Here is a 22102-nt window from a genome sequence, read left to right as displayed (position 1 = left end):
ACTCACCTTTGCCATCTGTGCTTGGACTCCACTAGCCTTGAGAGCAGAAACTGCCTTCTGAGCAGCTGCTGGGCTGTCAAAGTCAACAAAGCCATAACCTGAAGTACAAAACAAATTTCATCAACAAGAGAGCAACCAGCTTATAATCAAATAGTTCATATGCTACAAGCATGGTTTCTTAATACAATCTTCTTGTTGGTAAAAATGGCCAACATTAACTCCAAATTTCTTCATGGAGTCCCCAGTAATACTACCTACCAAAGTCCTTTGACCTTGTGATGATGGGGACCTACCCTAGTGGAAAGAATCAATTTCCATGCCCATTCATTATCAGGATTTTGTCAAAATTTCTATACAAACAGTATAGTGCTTTGCTTTGTGTTATCTGGTACATATCCAGGAAGAACAAATATCACATCATAAATTTATTTCATAGAGCCAGAGCCAACCGAGTAAAGCATAATCTGCTAATTTCTCTGAACTAAATTCTTAGTGTGGTTTAAGTAGGTGATCAATAAGGCTTTAAGTTCCAGGTCATTTACTCAGAACTGGGAGGGCAGTTTAGTTTAAAAGATGCATATCTACTGCACCATAACCCAATTTCTGGTGAACTGATAAACTAGTTCCTTCACTGTATACACATAAAAGACAATTTAACTAGAAAGTGAGTGAAAACCCAGCTTCAGCAAATCAAATAAGTTTTTCCTATTGTTGTTACTGAAACCAGAATGTAAAAAAGTCTATTTTTTCTGTCATATAATGCAATCTTTAAATGTTAATGTAAAACCAAAGTTAATTATAACAATTTCCATGTATACAAAACTTTTTTTTTCTTATTCTGAAGAGAAATATACAGCTAATACCTTCCAGTACATTTGAACAGCAACATGCCCCAGCCCGTGCAGACACTGACCTTCTAGGCTGGGATTTTTTAAGGGAATCTGGAAGTTAAATGCTCAAGTTTCACCAAATGCTGATCAGAGTTTGGAAGCTACATCCCATAGCTACTTCTCTTACTGCAAGCCTCATTCTGTATTTTTCAACCCCTTTCCTTCCCACCAGTGAACAGCCTCAAATATTAAAGAAATCCCTCTCCAATGCCTAAATTGGGATAAAAAAAAAAAAAAAAAAAAAAAAACTAATGAAAACAATTCTAAAGGAGTAGAAAACTGACCTATTTCTTCAGAAGGTAACTATTATCTTATAATATGTCTATATGGAGGACAAAAAGGTTGTGCAAAACTATAACTGAACCAGCTCTAAAGTCCTTAACTCAGGAAAAACAACCAGAGCTGCCTTGTACATCAGTGCAAGCTTATTTAACCTGCCAAGAAGCTGAAGAAAGCAGCATATTGTTCTGTGTAACATGTGGTGTTGTGGACTGTTAAATCTTGACGTGAAACAGAGTGAATTAGTTCCTATCAAGTTTTGTGCTGCCAAGACAAAACGAGCCTTCCGTACCCACACTAGCACAGGTTATCACCACCACCACACTGTAGGGTGCAAAATAGATGAAGTTACATTCTGATACCAAGCATGCCATCAAAGCTGGCTTTGCCATCTTTTTGATGATATGTAAACTTAATTGCTCATTGCTCCAGTTAGTTTAAATCCCATGGTATGCTTTTTTGGCAAGAGCCAGAGATGCTGTCAATGTTTTGGTTAAATTCCAGTTAGATATCTGCATTCTGCCTACTTATGTTCCCACTGTAACTCCAAAGACATGCAGTGAGCTTCCCTGGAGCCTCAAGTTGCTGAATATTGTCACAATAGACTGTTAGTTACTGCTTCACACTGCTGAGATTTAAAATCTGTATTGGAAAAGTCAGCTCAAACATCTTAGAACATTAATGTAAGAATTTCTATGCTTAAATCTTTGAACAGTCAGGATCATAAGCAGTACTGCTGACAGAGCTCCTGAAGTCTTCACGAACTGTGGGAATGGACAGAGTAAATCAGTGAAGTGCTGTCTTAAGTACTAATGAATTGAAATAATCGAAAAGGGCATCCGCTATTTCCTAGTCACAATGTATGCAGACGACATCTGCATATAAGCTGGGGAAAAAATTCTAGAAATTTCAGTTTCTGCACTGTCAGCACCTCCTTAATTGCTTAAGATGGGGAGCTAGGGAGCTTTGCTGCTGCACTGCTTCCAAGTTCTCCACAAAAAATGAGACTTGATTAATGATAAACTCTCCTCTCTTGCCTCTGCCCATCAGTTTTACACTCATTCATGAACCGCACACTCATTAACATTGCTAAATCAGCTGACTCAATTCTTCGCTTTCCTTAGAAGTTACCTTTTTTATTATTATTTTTTTTACAATTAAGAAACCAGAAATGTCTGAAATCCGGTACTTCAGTGTCTGCTGTCACACCTTCTCCCACCACACACGTTGCCGGGATATGAGATTATCTCACTGTAATTGCATGGAGTGCTATACATCAGTGAACCGACATATCCAGTTTATCTAAAGAAGTTTTTATATTTTTCTTCTGGTTGAAATTACTATAGTGAAAATGAACTCCCTCTTTGCTCCCAATACATTGAACAGCACATAACTGAACACAACTGGTATTGGAACATGTAATTAAGTGCTCCTTTAAACTGTTCTAATTAGCAGAGCTGATTTCCACAATATATAATTTTTTCAGAGCTTAGTACAATCGAAAGGTCTGCTGCAAGATTCCCTAGTTTCTCCAGGCGAAAGGAGAAAAGCTGCTTTTAACTTCATTTTTGTGTCTCAAATAGAGGCTAACTGCCAGACAACAGTGTGCGTGTTGGCTTCGCTCGGGTTTGGCTGCACCACTGACACAGGCTGTCTGCCAGCTCCACTGGAAACAAATGTATTGAACACACTGACCATGGGCAAGAATGAGACTAGCTTACATGTCAAAATGGGGAGAAAAAAATTAAAAGCACTTAAAATACAACAATGGCTTATTTTATAACCTCAATTAATTAGTTAACTAATAAATAGTCAATTTTATAAAATCAATCAATTAATCAGGTGAACGCAATTTAAAACAAACATACCTTTGCACTTGTTTGTTGTCTTATCCAAAATTGCCTTTGTGGATACGATTTTCCCATACCTAGAATGTATGATACATACATAATGAAACAAGAAGAAAAAAACATTCTATTACAACAGATAGCCAACAGATGTTGTTTTATATTCTATTATCCTTTACTTTCAACAAGTTACAATAATATATGGACTGTATAATGGAAGATATAATGTAGATAGATGTAACAAAAATTATCAAGAATTTCAAGCGTGATCATGCTCTCTCTTCCTGTGTTCCCAGTAGCACAGCAGAATGACAAAACAAGAAAGTGTTTTACTCAAAACAAAAACAACCACAACAAAAAAACCCACACCAATATAGGTAAACAATATAGGTAAAATCAGGGACTCCTCCTGTCAGCATATGCACCAGATAAAGCAGACAAGAAAATGTCTCATCAGTGCTAGGCTTGATAACACAGTACAAAATAAAAATAAAATAGTAATAATATTATATTTTAATTATTGACCCAAACTGAAAGTGATGAAAACCTCTGTTATGGGTAGGTGACAACTCTAAGTCAGGTTTATGAAAGCTGATCAACAAAGCTGATGAAGAATTTTCTGTATCATTAAAATGGAAAATTGAAATGTAAACAATTTCAACTAAGCAAAACATCCCTCAGGAAAGTTTCTATTTTGTTTTTTAAAAGAAAGACCCTTTGTTTTTTTTTTTTGAGTAGACTTTAAGTAGAATTTGATACTGTTGGTGAAAATTTGCACCTTCCTTTGGAAATCGAATCCTAAATTATCTTGATACAGAGGATGCAACTCCCCCAGCACAGAGATGGCTGCTACAGAGCAAAGCAGCAGCAGAATCAGAAACCAGCACAGGTTCACAAGTTTCTTACCCCAACCTCCTTTGTTCACTTTTGAACTACGTTTGGCACAACATCATTACTATACAGGAGAAGAACTATGCAACATGAGTTTGTTTTTACATGAGAAAATAAGGTAACATTAATAGGTATACATAAGCACTGTGTCCCGAGAGGTTCTCTATCATCGTACAAGAACTGAAAATGAACTGAAAACTATTAGAAATGTTATCAGCATAAGAAAGTGGGGTTTGGGGAAGAATGAAGTTTTGCCAGCTCACTTGCTAAATATAACATCAGAGTGGCAGTTATGGAGTAGCATTTCAAAAAGATATTATTTCAAAAGATGACTAACTCAATTTCAGCAGAAGCTGTATTAGTCTTAAAAGTTCTTAAAAAGATGTAAGAAGCCTAATACATAAAGTTAGGCTTTCAAGTTAGGTTGGTTAGTCAGGCCTACTTAAGAGTACTCAAATCGCTGTTTAATTGTAAAATGATAGTTATTTAAGGGTGAAACCTATCTATAAAGTGCTTTCTTCCTAAAGAACATTTAAATACATTTTTCAGTGTATTTATCAATTTTCGCAACCACTTTCAGTTTTGCTCCCTTATTGTATTTAGAACTGTGAACATCTGCATTGACATAAAATTGAACCATCCATCTATAGCCTAAAAATGTACGTGAGTCTGTGAAAATACATGTATACTTCCATGCTAGAAGTTGTAGTAGAGCATCAGAAATTTTGCCTAGTAGTTGTAGCATATACTTCCTTATTAGTGGCAGTTATTTTCCAATTGAGTCATTCCATAGAGAAAGCTTTATGCCCTCTAAGTTCAAATTTCTGAACTTTCTCCGGAATTTTCCTGCAGGCACAGAGTAAATGTACACGTTGTAAATACACGAGAGGCAAACTGCTCAGGAGCGCGGCTCTTCAGGATCCACTAAACTCATGTCCCATCACTTGCACCCAGCACTTGACGGCCAGCATTCTCCATACCCCACCAGCTTTCCTATCCTTCTTGAAGTGAAAAGCTACATAACCTTTTTTTTTCTTTTTTTTTTTTTTAAGAAAAAAAACAACAACAAAGGATGATCTTGTCCCTGCTACTGTTTCAGGTCTTGCAAGTACTTCACCAGGTATCCATGTAGACAAACAAAATAGGTATAACCCTCGGTCAGTTGGGTCACTGAGGGGAGTTGGGGGCTGGCAATGGACTGTGCTGGCCCAGATACTGATGCACATCAGGCAGCAGCACCTAAACACGTGCCTGCGTATATCCTCCTTACAACCACCCCACGGACCGCCTTCCAGTGTGCAAGGCTGCTGGTGATTTAAACCACTGTCCTAGATAGCACGGCTCCTGCGAAGAACCAGCTGCTGTGGAAGACAGCCAAGAAACATCATCAGTGAGTCTAGGAACGAATCAGAGAACCAGTATAACAATAGCAGCTATCGCCAGGGTTTCTCCTACAGTTTTCCCTGTAAATACCGCTCCCAAGTGATAGCTCTCCGGTCGCCATGAAGCACAGAAATGCAGTTTGCCCTACTTCAGCCTGACCAGCGAAGTACAAACCCCTCCTTGCTCCCACCATGTGGTCTGGTATTAGGGGAAATTAGTCCTTACAGTTCCTCATTAAGTACTTCCTTCAAAGGATGGCTGTCGTGAAAACCTACTTCCTTCCTCCTGAATTCTGCAGCCCTAATACTACTGCTACCACAGGCTCCTGCACTCAACTGCTCATTTGAATTGAGATCTACCAGAAATCAATGATCTAAACTGATACATACTGGCGGGCAAGTGGTCCAAACTTACAAAAAGGAATATAGCAAGCAAGAGAAAAGTTGTATTCCAAAGGTGTCTGTGATGTTAGGTCTTGCCTGCAGATCACTATTCCTCACGAAGCTCAAGCACATCTACCTGACTTAGGCACTGCTGACGCTACCGCCCTGCTGCTCCAAAGCATTACTGCATGCTTGATAAGACTTGTACCAAAGGCAAGGCACATCTCTCAGGGTTGGCAGAATCACTTTTATGATGATAGGTGATTGCTCATTCCCTTTCCTCTAAAGCAATTAAAAGCAAACAAATTTTTTTCTTTATTTAGTGCCCATCTTGCGGAAAAACTGCTGATCTTGCTAATAACAAGCAACTAGCTATTACTTAGTAAGTAGGGTTTTTTGCTCCCAAAATAACATCGAATAAATTCAGTGAAAGGGTAAAGCCACATGTTCAACAGCAACATTTTTTTTTGTAGTCCTGCTAACACATTCTCTCTTTAGTCTGAATTATCTTTGGAGATGGAAAGGTGTTTTCAGCTTTGCATCTCTTTTCTCTGTTTCATTGGTATAGCACTTGTACTAGCATCAAATAATGTATTAAGAAAGAGGGGGCTTGGGTAAGAGCCAGGTAAATAATTGCCAGGGTGGATTCATTATGGCATTAAAGGAGGTATGTTCAGTAACAGGCTACGTACCAGTGAACTAGCTATCTTTATAGTACAGAATACCGAGACAACATATATTTGGATAGAACATTAAGAAGAGACTTGCTCAAGTTAGGGAGATTTCTCCGTAACTATCAGTATTGCTGCTGATAGTGGAAGGGTAACTCTGCCAACCCATAATTCCTTCAGATCTACTGCCAGGCAATGTGAATGTCAAAATACAGCAATATAGCTTTGCTTTAGATACTTTTAAAGTGTAAAGCTTGAAACAAAAAACTCAACACAAACTTTTAAAAAATCACATTGTTCAGTAATGTGATGAAATCCAGTACAAATAACTGCACACAGATCTATTACATATAGCTAGAAATACCTTATAGACATTTAAAACATCTCTGGAGCATAATTTTGGCAACCTCCATGATGGAGGTGATGAAAGAAAAGGGTCTTTAAACTCTGTACGCTGATCAAACTGAACCAGTGTTTATTTTTCTCCCTTTGTACATCTGCTAGTATAATGAACAGACTTGCAAATGTGCGGGTGATAAGGTGCCATCATAAGCATGGCAAAGAATGGGGAATGAAGTAGCTTGAAGGCTCAGCCACAAGTGCTATTTTGAGTGTTGAAAGAACTTATCTGTGTGTGTATTAGGGGAGGTACAATAAGAACAGGTAGCGAGAGGAGAGGCTTGATAGGGGTTGTCTGGAATGTACCATTTAAGTCTTTGTCTACAGCTTAACGTCATTCCACCAAGCTCAGTACTGCCCTTCGCAGTATTTTCCAACTGTCTTTCAGCTTGTGCAGTTAAGGGTTTTCTACCACCTAGCTTTGACTTGCACCCTAACATGCCAAAAGGACCTCTGCTATTCTGGAAAGTCTTTTAGAGCTGCCTAGCTCCTCCATCCTGAAGTGCGCAGAACTTTGTGCTGAAGATCGACGGTAAATCTCTCTTTGCTGAAGCCAAGTCCAGCTGTAAAAAAGAGCATTCCTAGAGATCCTGCTGTTATCCCTTGTCTTACTATAGTGCTACAAGAACACCTATGCTATGCAGAAACAATGCAGCATACCTTCTGTGTTTATTCTGAATTATATTTTAAATCTTAGCATCTTATCACTGCCATTAGTGGAATGCTCTTTATTTTTAAGAGCCAGAATCATGAGGTAAAGCCAGGCATGGATTTCATAACATGCACGTGGCTCTGAGTACATGAACTCACTATAAGGTGGAACTGTGAAAGGAGAGAGAACCTGGCTAAGCACAAAAATTCCAGTAAGGAGCCCATGTCCTCACTGGTTGACCCAAAGACAAGAGAGAACATAAACAGTCTGATCCAGCCAGGAGGGCCATAGAGAAGAGCAGATCAGTTAATCCTACAATACATTGCAGTTGCTGCATGCATCTGCATCAAAATAAACCTTACTTTAGACTAAGGTAAACAAACAGAATGAACTGGGTAAAAAGAATGGGAGAAATATTTAAAAAAAGTAATTGCTGTATATTAATTGTAATACTGAATAGAAAATGCTGGTGGGGATGCTTAGTCCATAAAAGAGCTTAAAAAAAAAAAAGATGACTGTCTTCAAACATGGCCTGAATTAGTGCACAACATGGTCTGTGTGCACCTTGCATGCATTCAAGAAGTCGAAAATTTTTGCTTGACAGGGAATATTGTTCTTCTATATGACCCCAAATAAATGCATGTAACCATTACTGATTTCTCTGAATCACTGAACTTTTAAGCTAGCATCCTCAGCTCCCCAAACCCAAAGCATTCTAATTTTGAAACAGTACAATTCAAAAAAAAAATAAATGTGTAACTAAGGATTGTAATAGCCAAGCCTACATCACAGTCTGTACCATACTTGTAGTCTATGTGGAAGCCCAACCAGTCCATCTGGATTGAGACCCGAAGAGAGAAACCTGAGCAGTCTGTGGGAAGGCCTCACCTATGCTGCAGTTCTCAGTCTCTCTGCTCCTTCTGCACCAGGTGGTATCAAGAAAACAAATTTCCTTTAACTGAGAAAAGAGTCTAAGGAGTTGCCAGCAAGAACTGACTTGGTGCAGCTGGCTCCCATACCTCACTGCTCTTCCAGTGGTCGGGGCACTTCCAAGACAAGAGCACAGCCAAGGGAACATAATCAGCCCCAGCAATCTTTCCTCCTGGATCCAAGAAAAAAACTCAGAGCAGTGACTGAGCAGTACAAAAGGCTGTAATTGGCTCCCATACTCTCTTGTATTTTGGAAAAGTGTTGTACCGAACCTCAAGATCTTGTTTCCTTTTAAGCCTAGATAAACACTTTGTTGTTGTTGTCTCTCCATGAATAAAATCTTGTCTTTGCCAATAAGGGGAACTGCAGAAAATAAATGTCTATATAATAGTGATAGTCCTCGTGATAGCCTACTCCAATCCTGCTCCAACTTGATTATGGGTAAATGTTCTGGTTACAAAAAGTTGATACAGAAACTTATTCCATCCAGATGAATACTGGGTTTGAAGAACAGCACCACTGGTTGCACAATCTATAGCCATATGGTTTCCATTTTTAAATTCTTCTTCATCATGTTTATGCCCTAGTGTAGAAGGAGGTATCATGGGAACATTTTGTCTGTTTTGTTTTCTGCTGTTGGAAGGCACACTGCTCTTTGACAAACTCTTCGGAAGTCACTTGCTTTATGCTCATCAGACATAAACATTCTCTCACCAGAGTGCAATGAGTACCTATCACTGAAAGTTGGATCAACCATTTTAGTGTGTAATTTAACATTACAAAAAAGCTGCATTTATTAATTATATTAATTTCATTTGCACAGTTAACAGGTATGCATAACATAGCTTAGTATGAGTTGTGTTTCAAAATTGTTCTAGATCTGGCTAATTTGTTTGGTTTAGCAAAAATTCCTTCCTACCTTAGCTTCAGATATTCAAGCACTAGGTTAATCAACTCAGCCAGATGTGCCCTGCTTCAGGCATCTGTTCATAAATTTCATTATGCAGAAAACAGGACTTCCTCGTGAACCTAAACTAAAGCTGAAGGTCTGCTTTGGTGACATTTCTGTTGTATGGTCATGTGGTTTTGACAAAGATAGTTCCATTATTTCTTATTAATTATATCTTTGAATCTCCAGTACTTCAGAGAGAAAGCTGGCATTCTCGAAACAGCCAAGTAACTCTCAGTGTTGTTTTTAACTGTTTTACTCTACAAATAAATAACAGCTAACCAAGCAGGTTATAATTTATTATGATAGAAACTAACTACTGTTTTACTTCAACTTCACTTTGCAAAATTGCTAAAATTACATTTTGTTCTTTAATGAGAAGATTATTTTTTGATGAGTTAGAATCTACATACCAAAAAAAAAAAAAAAAAAAAAGATCCAACACAAACCTTCGCTTTACTGACAATTCAGTAGTCTTACATGTTGCTGGAAATTCTTTGCAAGAACAAGAACATTTTTTTGTTCTCTAATTCTTTATTTAAATTTGGCATATTTTCATTTTCAATAAAAATCAGTGGGTAAAAGGATATACCATCATTGTTACTGACACAGTTACCAACATTAGCATGCTGCAAACTAGCCTTACTTTGGTACAAAAGATCTTTTTTCAGGCTCAGTAGGTTACAATTCCAGATTTCACTGAGAAGTAAAGAAAAGTGGCAAAACAGATGCAAAATCAGCAATACGCTATCAGATCTTACAGATATCAGTCTTTAGAAGAACAGATGCTTAGTACAAAAGATATATACAATTCTTATCAGTGAGGTATGAACAAATGCCTTCTTAGTTTCTTGGACAATATCGATGGTAACAGAAAAATAGTACTTTATGAATAGGTTTTACAGTGTTCTAGCTCTGCATAATGTTTCTACTCCTTATAGCTAAAAGGAACGAGGAATTCAAAACTGTCATGAACAGTAAAGTGATACACAGGAAGAAGATTTTGGAGATTATTATTTTCCAGCTACTTTTTTTTTTTTTTAAAGAGTAGTTATTTCCTGGTTTAGCAGAGGATGATCTGTGGGGATAGGAAAGAAATGCTTTTAGAATCAGGAAATGTTTGCTTCCTCTTGCTTTGTAGAGATGTGAATAATCTCTATCCATTGCATAGAGGCTGACTAGAAGTCAAGGAAAAAAATGTTAGCATTCTACAGCTATTTTTACTACATTTTGCAAAGGTTTTTCAATTAGTATGCTGCTTTTTGCACAACAGATTGATTATCTTAAAAGCATGACCCACTTTACAATGCCCTTTCATTTAGCACAACTGATGAAAATTGCTTTTTTAGTATCTCTACGTATTTTAAACATTTAAGAGTTATTATAGCTGACACTAAATCAGCATTCCTAATGTGTGTAGCAAAACAACAGATTTCCAACAATTCCCTGTAGAGGTTTATTCTCCATCAATCATAAGCCACTGGGAAAAAATCTAGCAATGTGTTTATTTAGTTTTTCTTTAACAGGTTAAGAATTTTGCAATATATGGGAAAAAAAAGCAGTTACTCGTCAGTACTATGATAACATGACCATGGAAAAAAAAATCTATGAAGCCTCCCCCTCAAATAGCTTTTGGAGTTGGAAGGAACTTCCTCTCTGGAAGGTCTCAAGAAGAATTCAGAAGGGTACTAAGTGAATAAGAAACAACAGCAGTAGAATGGAAATAATGAGATCAAAAATACTAAGTATAAAATCTTTAGATTAGTGTGGTGACTTTTTTGTTAATTTCAAAATTAAATGTAAATGTAATTTCGAATGAAATGTAAATTAATGAAATGTAAATGTCAAAAATTAAAAAACAAACATGGCAAATTCTGAAGGATTTACAAGCATCTGTTGCCTTTGCTGCTTCACTGAAGATGTGAATACAGATATTTAGCAAAACTATGATTAATAGTCACCCACACTTTGGGGTGAGATTTTTTAAGCCCTGAGTCTTGGCCTGTCTTCACTCAGCCGCAACGCGATTTTTCCTCCTAAACACAAGGTATTTTCGCTGAAGCTAGCTAATGATGCCCTGACTTCTCTTCCTTTGCAGCAGAATGCCATCCTCAGCCAGCACTTAGAGGGGGCCACTCATGCTAATCACTTTTGAAAATTACACTCTTCATTCTTCACAGAATTGAAAAGCAACCCAAAAATTATACACCTGTGATGTTCAACACGAGGACAGCAGCAAGCTGTTCAATTTAATTTAGTCTGCTCATATTTCATTCCCATTTAATATTTCATAGGCCAGAGAGATGACAATGTTCAACTCAACAGTAGGTAGGGACTGAAGCAACAGCTCCAGACGTGGAAAAATGAAGGGCAACAACAGCGAAAGTGCCTGAGCAAACCCCTTGTCCCCGTGGAGGGGATCTTCCATGTCTTGCAGACACCTAAAGATTCTCACCACCCTAATGATTCTTACGAAAGCCAGGATACCAGCAGGCTGGTCCCAAACTTGCTGATCACACATCTGCTTTAACTCGAAGAGGTTGTAGTAACAAGACGGAAAGAAGGAAGAGGTCACATGCTGTGAAGAAAAATGAAATTTAAGGCAAGAAACGCAGACAAACGATCCCATTCAGCGTCTCTTACAGACGCTGCCCCTGCAGTAACCCAGCCCGACTTCTGACAGGCTGAGGTGATTTAGCATAATCTCTGAGCCATCTGCTAGGCTGCCTACCAGCTCAGTAGCCTTGTTACTCCACAGTTTATAGGTTAAGCAGGATAAATAACCTATCAGAAACACAAATGGATTTGCCTCTTTGACACACTTTGAAGTGCAAATATTGTGTAAGTAACCATAGCTTTCTTTCTCCTAAACTGGGGGGAAAACCATCACAGTAATGCATTAATCTAAGTATCTGTTCTGTAAGAAAAGAAAATTATGTTTATCATCATCTTTAACAGTTTAGCAGTAAATACTTGATACCTTCATTTTGCCTAAACTTTTAGGAGCTTTTCTGTTTACCTGTGTTACGACTTACATGCTAAGTATTTTAAAAGTGGTGAACTACAGTTTTCAAACTTCTTTTTGAATAGATGCAAATTCTGGTTGACACTAAAAACATTATTTCCTGGCAACATGATACTGAATTTAATGACCAAATTAGTAAAAAACAACTATACCTGTTTTTTGCTTTGTTTTAAATATTTAAATATTTTTGAATTACAATGCCTTACAATTTATTTAAGGATAGAATATGAAATGACACACATAAATTACTGTTAGATTGAATGGTTTAGAAACTTATGTACTACTATGATACTTCTACCACAGTACAATGTAATTGATGTGAAGTACTCTTACGTTGAAAGTATTACAGAAAGTTTTACCGTAAGACACCAAACATGAAGATCAATAATACAAAAATGATTTGTACAATTACTCAGCAGCTAATTACACACAAATCCCTGAGTTATTGTAAATTAACATTCACACAAGAAACAATTGGTAGATGGTACATCATTAGAAAAAAATCAAGAAATCTGCCTTTCAAGTCCTGCCTCACGAAGCAGCCAGCACTTTCCAGTCTACACCATTCACTGTCCAGTTTAGCAAAGTAAACTTGGAGAAACCTTATCTTACAAAAAGAGATAAATAATTCAAACATTTTGGAATTCTCAGTTAACCTACTTTTTAGGACTACACAATCATTCTTATTTAAATAAAACATAGGATAATCTCCATGTTCTACAGCAGTTTGCTGCACCTTGCCTGTGCATCTGCTGACAATGCTCGGGTACACGGGAAGGGGTTACACTTTCCTACGGCTACGAGGTGGAACAACACGTTATTTTAAGAACGCAAATGTTGGTCTCTTACCTTAACACTACAGAACAGACACCAAGTATGTCTGGGTTAAGACTAAAATACTGAAAAAATTTGCATTTTAAACCAACCCCCATCAAAAGCCAAAGCAATATTCTTTGAAGATAAACTACCATAGTTCATGTGGCTCACAGTAAGAATATAAAAAATATGAGAAAGCATAGAGTTTCACATAGTCATGAAAGATGCAGGTTTTTTTGGAAAATCATAATTCATTGGCATGCAAAATAATAAAGTTCTGAACAGGTTTAAATTACATTTCTGGAATATTATTTCTACTGTCTGGCAATTTCTTTTATCCCCTTTTTTCCATACTGAGAAATGATCACCAATCAAGACAATGGTTTGGGAAGATGAGAAATTAAACCACAGATAAATGCTAATACGTATTTATAAGCCAAGCTTGTGGCAGCTCTGCAGACTTGCATGTATTGATTTACCACTGCTAACCGCTTTAATCTGAAAGTAAGGCAGTATTTCTACACCCAGGCATAAATCTTGGCAAATTCCAGCCTCACCAATTTTGCAGAGCCTACACTAACAGCTTGAAAGAATAAAACTACGAAGACATAAGAGAGCAGTTCTTGTTATTCATAATTTATAACTCCTTTCTCCTGCCTGTGCTAAGAAGTACAAGATCAGCTTGGGAGCATAAATTAGTCTCTAGATTGTATACCTAAAGGCTTTTTTTTTTTTTTTTAAATTCCTCCTCATCCTCCATCCAAGCAAGCCAAACTCACTCATTCTCAGCGTGTGATACACTGTCCTTTTTTTCTTTTTTTTTTTGGCTTTTCCTAAGTATATTTCTTTTTCTTGCGGGAGGGAATGAGGTACAAGGCAAGGGTAAAATTAATTTTTATCATCACTGCCCAATACTTTTTTTCCCTTGTTTTAATCACAACTGTCTCAATCAAAAGGTGTTTTTGTGGCTACAATCCGAAGTAGTGTTAGGCTAACTCCTATCTGGATAGACAGACGGAAACCTATTAATGCTACAATCCTGTATTATCTACAAAAGGTTACTCTAATTTTTTCTTGCCTATTAATGTCACTTCTAGAGGAGGTCACTAACCTCCACTTATACCCTCAGTTTAAATAAGCAATGCCCCAAGGAATATGTTGAAAAAGGCTTGGAAGCCACGGGATTGGGGATTGCTAAAATGCAAGGGCATTTCTGGCCACATCCCCTTTCCTAAACCCTGACCCACTTGTTAGCTCTGAACTACAAAAACTGTCTCACACATTATGTAAATTATATATATACACCTAGCTAAGTACATACTATATATATGAACACACACACACACACACACAGATTGTTGCTGCATTTATTTTGCATGGAAGATGCTTGGTCACTGGAATAATGTCTCTCACTGGTAACTGTTTTTAAGCATGTTCTGTTTTTGTAATACTAAGTTGACATAAAACCAACAACACAAACCAAGCTGCTGGGTTAAAATACATCCTTCATAAAGATACCTATTTGCTTTTGCCTGCATCTTGCGCTAATTTAACACCCAATCTTGTACAGTGCTGACTGTGCCTCTCCTTTTTAGAGGGCACAAGAGGGAAAAAAAACAAATAGTTCAATACATTCAGGTAACTTCTAGTCTCTCTGAGCTGCGTTTCAAAAATGCTTCTTTTATGAAATACTCATAATAACATCCTGCTTTCAATAGCTATTCTGTACTGGAATTAACAGCTAATTATGAAGCAACTGTAAAATTAATACTAGAGTCTGATCTCCTTTTATTTCTGGTAACTTAATGTCAATCATACTAAGACGGCACTAAATGGACAAATTATCCAAAATCACTGCTAGTCCTTCCAGAGGCCTTGCCCCCTTAATAGCACGGCTTGTAGGTTTGATCCCTATTTGAATTTGCTTCTCTACTCTCAAGTCCCAGCTGTGCTGAATAGCAAACATCTCCATTTCAATAGGGAAAATGGTTGGACTAAAGTAGTTCTCCCCAGGGGTCAAAATACTTCAGAAGGGCATTTAAGTGGCTGTATGTTATTGAGCGGAAACATCAGCTCACATATTATTGATTATAGCCGCATGGCTCTGTTGAAAAGATGTCTGCAGTAGTATTAAGTGCTGAGATAGGGACAGAGGAGTGTTATGCATTAAAAAATACTATCCATCTGTTGCCAAATTTCAGATACATGAGCAATTACAAGTTGTAACACAAAATCTAATGTGCAACCTTTGCGGCTGATGTGTCAGGTCACATTCAGCGACACTTCTTCAGTTTCACACTGCTTCAGATAGACAGCCTTTTGAATATTGATTGAAGCAAGCAGGAGGCAGAGCTTGATTTCTGCAGTTTTGCAAAGAGAATGTAATAGATACTTATCTGGAAATTTGCTTTTGGTAGCTAAAACATACCATTTTCTTTAAAAACACCATTAACCTGTTCTGATCCCATCACTGTAGTGGCTAGCCAAGTATAACTGAAGTTTTCTGAAACCACCACACATTCAGCCTATTCTTACTCACGAGGTGCAGACAGACATACAGACACAGCACACTGCACTACCAGACTGCCATGTAGAACATACCTGAGCTGGCTGAAACTAGTGTGATCCCCCAGATTCTCCTCTCCAGCGATTTTTTTTTTTTAATATAACGACTATGTCAAATACCCCCATGGAAGGGTAAGTCAAGTGTCCCAGGCTGCACTTTGGCTGATATGCACTGGGAAGCACTCGGATTGATGGGTTTCACTGTGAGGAACACAGACAAGGGAGTTTAATGCTAGCTGAGCAGGGAAAACACAGTCCATGGGAAGCTTTGCACAACTGTGACTCCAGACTGGGCCAACTAGACATTAAACAGATGAAGACAGATACAATATTGCTTAAAAAGAGCAGCCATGGCAGTTTCACAAACCCAGAGCATCACAGAAGGGACTAGACAAAAAACGCGTTCTGGTACAGCACCAGGAAAAAATCAACCAGACAATGCACTACAGACAAGCCCAAAGTCAGCAAAGTTAGTTCTGTATCACACACATCACAACTTTCTTGAACAGATTCGACAACATATGACAAGATGGTAGTTAATACGGTATGGTCACAGTGTTTCTGGGCTTTACGGACCTATACAGACCATATTTCTTTTGTCTTCTGAGAGCCTGAGATGACTATTCCTTTCTTGTAGGACAGCAAAATGATTTTTTTTCCTGAAAGTAATGAAGTGCTAAGTGAAAGAAGCCAGAGCTTCTACACTTGAAGATGAATCTCAATGCCAATGCTTAGGATTCTAGAATAGTTCATTTACTACTTTTCCAAGCAACTTAAGATGTTTAAATCAATCGAAATTGAAATCTTGGAGTATTTTTGACAAAAACCACTCAAAAGCAGGCAAATGTCATGGATGCAGCTATTTCCCAGAAAAGGGCTGAGAATCCGAAGAGGAAAAGGCTGTATCCAAAGTCAGAAATCCACTCATTAGTAAGGAGTTAAACAGTATCTAGGTCAGTCGACAGTCTTTCCTGCACAGCCTCAGCTCGCTGCACATCGGAAACGCTGTGTGGGAAGGCCAGGGAACTGAACTCACAGACCAAGTATGACTCAGACTGCAGTAATTCAATGACACTTTGTTTCTCTTAAATTATCCTCAGGATTAAAAGAATCCACACCCTCAACATGAAACCAAATCAGGGTGAAAGGAAGAAACCACAAATTCACGGATCTTTGAGACAACAAAAGGTATCTAGAAGCAAATTTAGTAGTAGGAGGAGAGGACTGAGCCCTTTCCTATAACATACTATAGGGTCTGAGCAGCAGAAGGTGAAGAATTTGAGCCTCAGTCAGATGTTCTTCTGAAAGCCCTAGTGGGGATGATCTCAACAAGAATGTCGAGGAACTGTCTGCCAAAAAAGCAGAGGAGAGCTGTCACGGCCAAACGCCAACCTCCACGACAGGAAAGCAATTTGAGAGAAATAGCCTCAACGTTTCCTCTGTCGTTGCAGAAGCTGAACATTTGAGCCGTCAAATGTCTTTGGCACCAGGATGAGAAGACAACTACCAGATCCTGAAGAAGGCAGAACACCAGTGACCCAGGCCCAAATACAAATCCATTTAAACCCCTGAGGAGCAGTTAAAATTCCTGCAAATTCTGTCCCACTGTACAAAATGGAAGTTTGGACAGGACACTAACAAACAGAAGAAAACACTGCCCTCAGAAGTACTCCTTCCTGACTGCAGTGCAAAATTACAATGATTTGCTCTTTCTTCTGTACTCAGAGATGCCTCCTACCCTTCACGTAAGGGAAGGACAAAAAAGGCACACTAACCAACACAAAAAGAAGAGAGAAATATACCCTAAGGGCGCTAAAATGTCTTCTGTCACAGGAACTCATTATTTTTCTCCTAGAGAAAAAGAAATTAATCTCTCCTTCTTCGTGGAAAAAGAAAAATTAACAAGATCGCTGTGGTAAGATCTGATGTAAACAGCAGTGGATCCTTTTTTCAGAAGTGTTTTTATTAGTATATTGTGATGTACATTGCAGACCAATTATAAGGAATTAAGCATCTCAGTTCACTGAAGTATATTTGGACATATTCTAACATAATTATCTCATGGAATTAAAAAAAAAAAAAGAAAAGAAAAAGAAACTCACATAGTTTTCAAAACATACATCCACCATATAAAAATCACTAGGATGCTTGGTCAGCAAACAGTTCTCTTTGAAAGTAACATCTTGCTTACGTTTCAGCTACAAACACAACCATGGAGGAGCCCCAGTCCCTAATCCCCTCTGGTAGGTGAGGGGGGTTTGGATCCAAGCAAGCTGAGGTGGAGAGCTCTGCCCGGAGAATACAGACGTTGTCTTTCCCTTATCTCAAAAAGAAATCAGACTCATAAGCTTTTTTTTTTCGCTGGCTATCTGCCCAAGAACATCTTAACAATTTGGGCCTGTAATCTACTGACACCTACCTAATTTTTTCACCTTATCAACTCTACCTAACTCAGTTTTACAAACCGGTGAGCTTGTGCTCCTTAGACTGCTACCACAATCTCAGTTCAAGCGTTAGACAGGAAACATTTCATCATTGTGGGACAAAAACTCTTTTCAAAATACTTAATATTTGCAAGACTGTATAATTCAGAGCAAGTCTCCTAGACTTCAAAGAGAATTAAGAAATATGTAACTGAATAAGCAATTAATGGAACGGGTGGAAAAACCTTTATAATTTCTCATGGAACAAAGTAACATGCAATTCACTTGGGAAGAAACAGAAGAGTGGGACAGATGACTGTGTATTTTTATAATGTCATAGCTGAATATTTGGAAGATGTTCAAAAAGAATTGATCTTAATTTACATAGTAAAGAGTACATTCCTGCTGCGGCCACGGTATGATGATGGATTGTTTTCAATGGCAGTCCTGGCTAATGGCCTTTCACTAGTACTACGTACCTCCCTGTTGCAACATGAAAGCCCTGTATGCTGCCACTGTCACTGAGGAAAAAGGAACACGGAGCAACACTTTCCCTCACAGTATTTGAGATCTTCAAAATATAGCAACTAAACTTTCAGCAACAAAAAAACAGCTTTAACAATAAAAGTTCAGACAAAGCCTGCCACCACTCTGCAACATAATAAAAGCATACAACAAATGTGGGGTGTCGAATACAGGTTATGTGAGAAACAAAAATCAAGGTGATTTACAAATGCTCCTACCAGGTCACAGAGCTGCATACAACAATGTGGGGAAGGAAATGCAGGATGCTACGTCAGCTCCACTGCATACCCTGCCAGGCTGATACCTGCAGGCCCGGCAGGGAAAGAGTCTCTCTCTCCTCTCTGCCAAGCAGCTTCTCCAGAGCTTCATCAAGTTATTCCCACTTAATACATTGGAGATTTCTGCCCTGAGGTACTGTACAGCTATGGGTCAAAAAGAGGAAGGTGGAAAAAAAAAAGAAAGAAAAAAAAAGAACCAGAGACCGCAGAGTTTATCTGGCACACTGCAATTGTGTAGCTGAAAATCTCAGCCTTCGCTATCAAACAAATTCAGGTTATGGAGTGCTAAGTGGTTTTAAATCCTAATTCTGGCATTAGGAGCTGTGGGCTCCTGCAGGTGCTTGGTGCTTTCTAGGATTACTCTTTGTGAGCACACTACAAACAAACAGAAATTAAGCTTGCCATTGTCTTGTGGGCATATGTAAGCTTTTCTGTTTTACAAGGGGTTTGTTAACACAAAATGAAAGAAGCAAGAAACACCAGTTCCTTGGTGATTTCACAAATATGCTAAATAAACAAATAATAAATAAATAAAACTAAGTACTGAACAGCAAGGTTCTGCTGGTTTCCAGACTCCAAAAGCTCTTCAGCTCTTCAGTTTATCAGCAGCGTCCTCAAAACCAGAAGCAAATAGCCTGGCTCTTCTTCTGGGGTTTAGATATTTTTATTTCTGACATTTAGGGTTTGCAAATAAAAGACTTCAGACTTCTGCAGTATTTGTATTACCCTTGTATAAAGAATTGTTTTTATCATGATTTTATATCTTCTGATACCATAACATTTATTTCACTATTGCAATCACTCATACATGAAAGAAAAAAATCCTTATTAATGCTCCAGAATAATTGGTGCTATTCTGAGAGACTTCTGAAAGCTTGTCAGTGACTATATGTAAAACAAAAAGCTACTCTGGGACTTGAAATACCGACAATGTGTAAGGTCTAAGTGAACAATGTTCTCCTAGGCAAAAACACTGATCTGCTGCTCTGTCTTTCAAAGACAGTATGCACAATTACACAGCTGTACTGAACACAGAGAAAACAAAAAAAATTAAAAATACATATTTGGGGCTAATTAGGTCAATTATGATGGTAAGAAATACCAGTTATCAATTAATGCCATGTACTTATTAAGTTAATACCCAAATCGTTAAGTGAAATAAGGCACTTTTTTTATTTTAGGGGATTTTTCTTGTGGCAGCAAAGCAACAGACTCCAAGATTTTCCTCTTTTGGGAAAATAAAATACTAAAGTGAGTAAGAGAGGAAATTGAAATGGAAGGTGTAGGATAGGAGTACAAATTCAAACATACTTCTTCTACTGAAATTGATTCCGTTAATGATTAACTCAACCCACACAGGTTATTTCAAGTGGAATATTTGTACTAGTAACAGTGTCAAAACAGACCCCAAATCAAAGTCTTCTTTTTTTGTGTTTTCATTGGTGCTTTTTCTTCCTTTTCCATGTATCATAATATTATCTACATCCAAATTAAAATTTGACTTTTTTCCCAGATACTGCACATCCCTCTGCAAAGATTAGGTATTTAAATGTTAATTCTTCTCCCAGCAGCCCTTTAGAAACCTGATTTTCTACAGGGTTGGTTTGAGTCTTCAGTAAGGCACTGTTCAAAGTGAACTAAGGCAGCTGGCGTTTTTTGAATGTGAAAACATGATAGAATTTTAGAACTTGTGGGAAAACAATTGAGGACCTAGGTCTAACATTGTGGGATGATTTTTTCCTCTTCATTTGTTTTAAGGATAAACACTGATTTTTCTCCCAATTTCCTCAGTTGCAAATTTCACTGGAAGTAACAGATCTGAATTTACTTGTTAATCTACAATTGCTACTGCTTTCACTCTGCAGGTAGAACACAGATGTTTATTATCTGGGTTTCATACAATCTGGGGGTGTTACTTTTTCAACCCTATATGCAGCTTGGCAGCAATGTGGGAAAAAAAGGTTGAAAGGTTACTGAAAGAAATGGCTGGTCTTATAATGTGTCAACATCAGATGGCTCATTTTTTCCTTTCAAGGAGTTAGCATTACATAATTCAGAGCTAAGCAGAACTAACCTTTAGCAAACAGCCAGACTTCACAAGATTTCTAAGAGTTATGTGAAAATGCATTAGATATGAGACATCAGATACAAGAATCTGTTTGCAAATACAGACCCTGCTTTCGACTCCAAATGGTGTTCCGAGGAAAAGGAAAGTTTAACATCAGCATGCTGGGGTAAAAATCAACCTAGGCTCTAAGCCGACTCAGTTCTTAAGCGGTTTCTGAGTGAGACTCCTGCCTAAGCCGTCTTTAAGAGGGACAGCGTTTGGCATCCGTATTGTGGCTCTCACTATACAACATACTAGGGCTTGTTAACACTTCCAGTAGTCTCCTGAAATTAAATAACCCCCTTCAAAATGTTCTTGAATTACTGGTTATTCTGATGAACGACTGTGGTGCTATCACCTCCCATCTGAGATGGGCCCCTGCCACCAGGGGAAACTGGGACTGGGACCCTGATCAAAGGCATTCCAGCAGCTGCCACAGAGTTTTTTTTTCCTGCGGCTCTGCGATAGGGAACAAGGGTTGCATCTCTGTAGAACAAATACCTGCAGACTTGCAAATGCTTACACATTTTACAGGCCCTATGCTACCAAATCAGCTTTTTGTTTCCCAGCTAGAGATCTTCCACGGTGGTAACTTTTGCAGATCTATTTTCCTAGTGCTCCTTTTACAAGCAGCTGCGGCTGAAGCATTCCTTCCCCTCTCCTCGCCCCCACTTCCTAAAGGAAATTCCATGGGATCACCTCTTCTCCGGCCCCACGCTGCAACAAAACTCTCATCCCCTGGGGGAGATGGAGCTTGGGCAATCGCTGGGTCCCAGCATCTGCAGCTAAAGCCCAAAGGGGGCCGGGCCGCTCAGTGCACTTGGAGTTAGTTTTTGGTTTTAAGAGGCTGTGCAGAGGAGAGTGGCTGATTGCTGCTAGGCTATTGCCACTAAATGAAATGCTGTGCTAGAAAAAACTTTATTTTTTGCTTAAACTTGAAATCTGATCACAAAATGGAAAGAGGAAATTAAAACCATCATACTTGTTTTAAATTCAAGGTATCTCAAGAGATTTTCTGCATCCAGACGGTAGGACTCTAAGACAACTTTTTTCCCCCCAATTACAATTTCCCCACCCCAAAAATAACAT

The 22102-nt window shown here is 38.2% G+C and overlaps 1 protein-coding gene across 13 annotated transcripts in view; it reads right to left on the bottom strand.

The window, feature by feature from the left end:
• The window catches only part of RBMS1 (RNA binding motif single stranded interacting protein 1), a 150150-nt gene that overhangs the window by 37469 nt on the left and 90579 nt on the right, over positions 1-22102 (bottom strand). For all 13 annotated transcript variants that reach the window (XM_080601298.1, XM_080601299.1, XM_080601306.1 and 10 more), the window contains 2 exons: positions 3038-3096; positions 7-98 (listed from right to left, as the gene is read on the bottom strand). In XM_080601298.1, coding sequence (XP_080457424.1) covers positions 7-98; positions 3038-3096 — 151 coding nt within the window. The remainder of the gene's footprint in view (positions 1-6; positions 99-3037; positions 3097-22102) is intronic.

Source organism: Anser brachyrhynchus (assembly GCF_964034855.1).
Source record: "Anser brachyrhynchus genome assembly, chromosome: 7".
NCBI lineage: Eukaryota > Metazoa > Chordata > Aves > Anseriformes > Anatidae > Anser > Anser brachyrhynchus.
The sequence above is the reverse complement of the archived record's forward strand: the minus strand, read 5'-3'. Positions and strand labels throughout refer to the sequence as shown.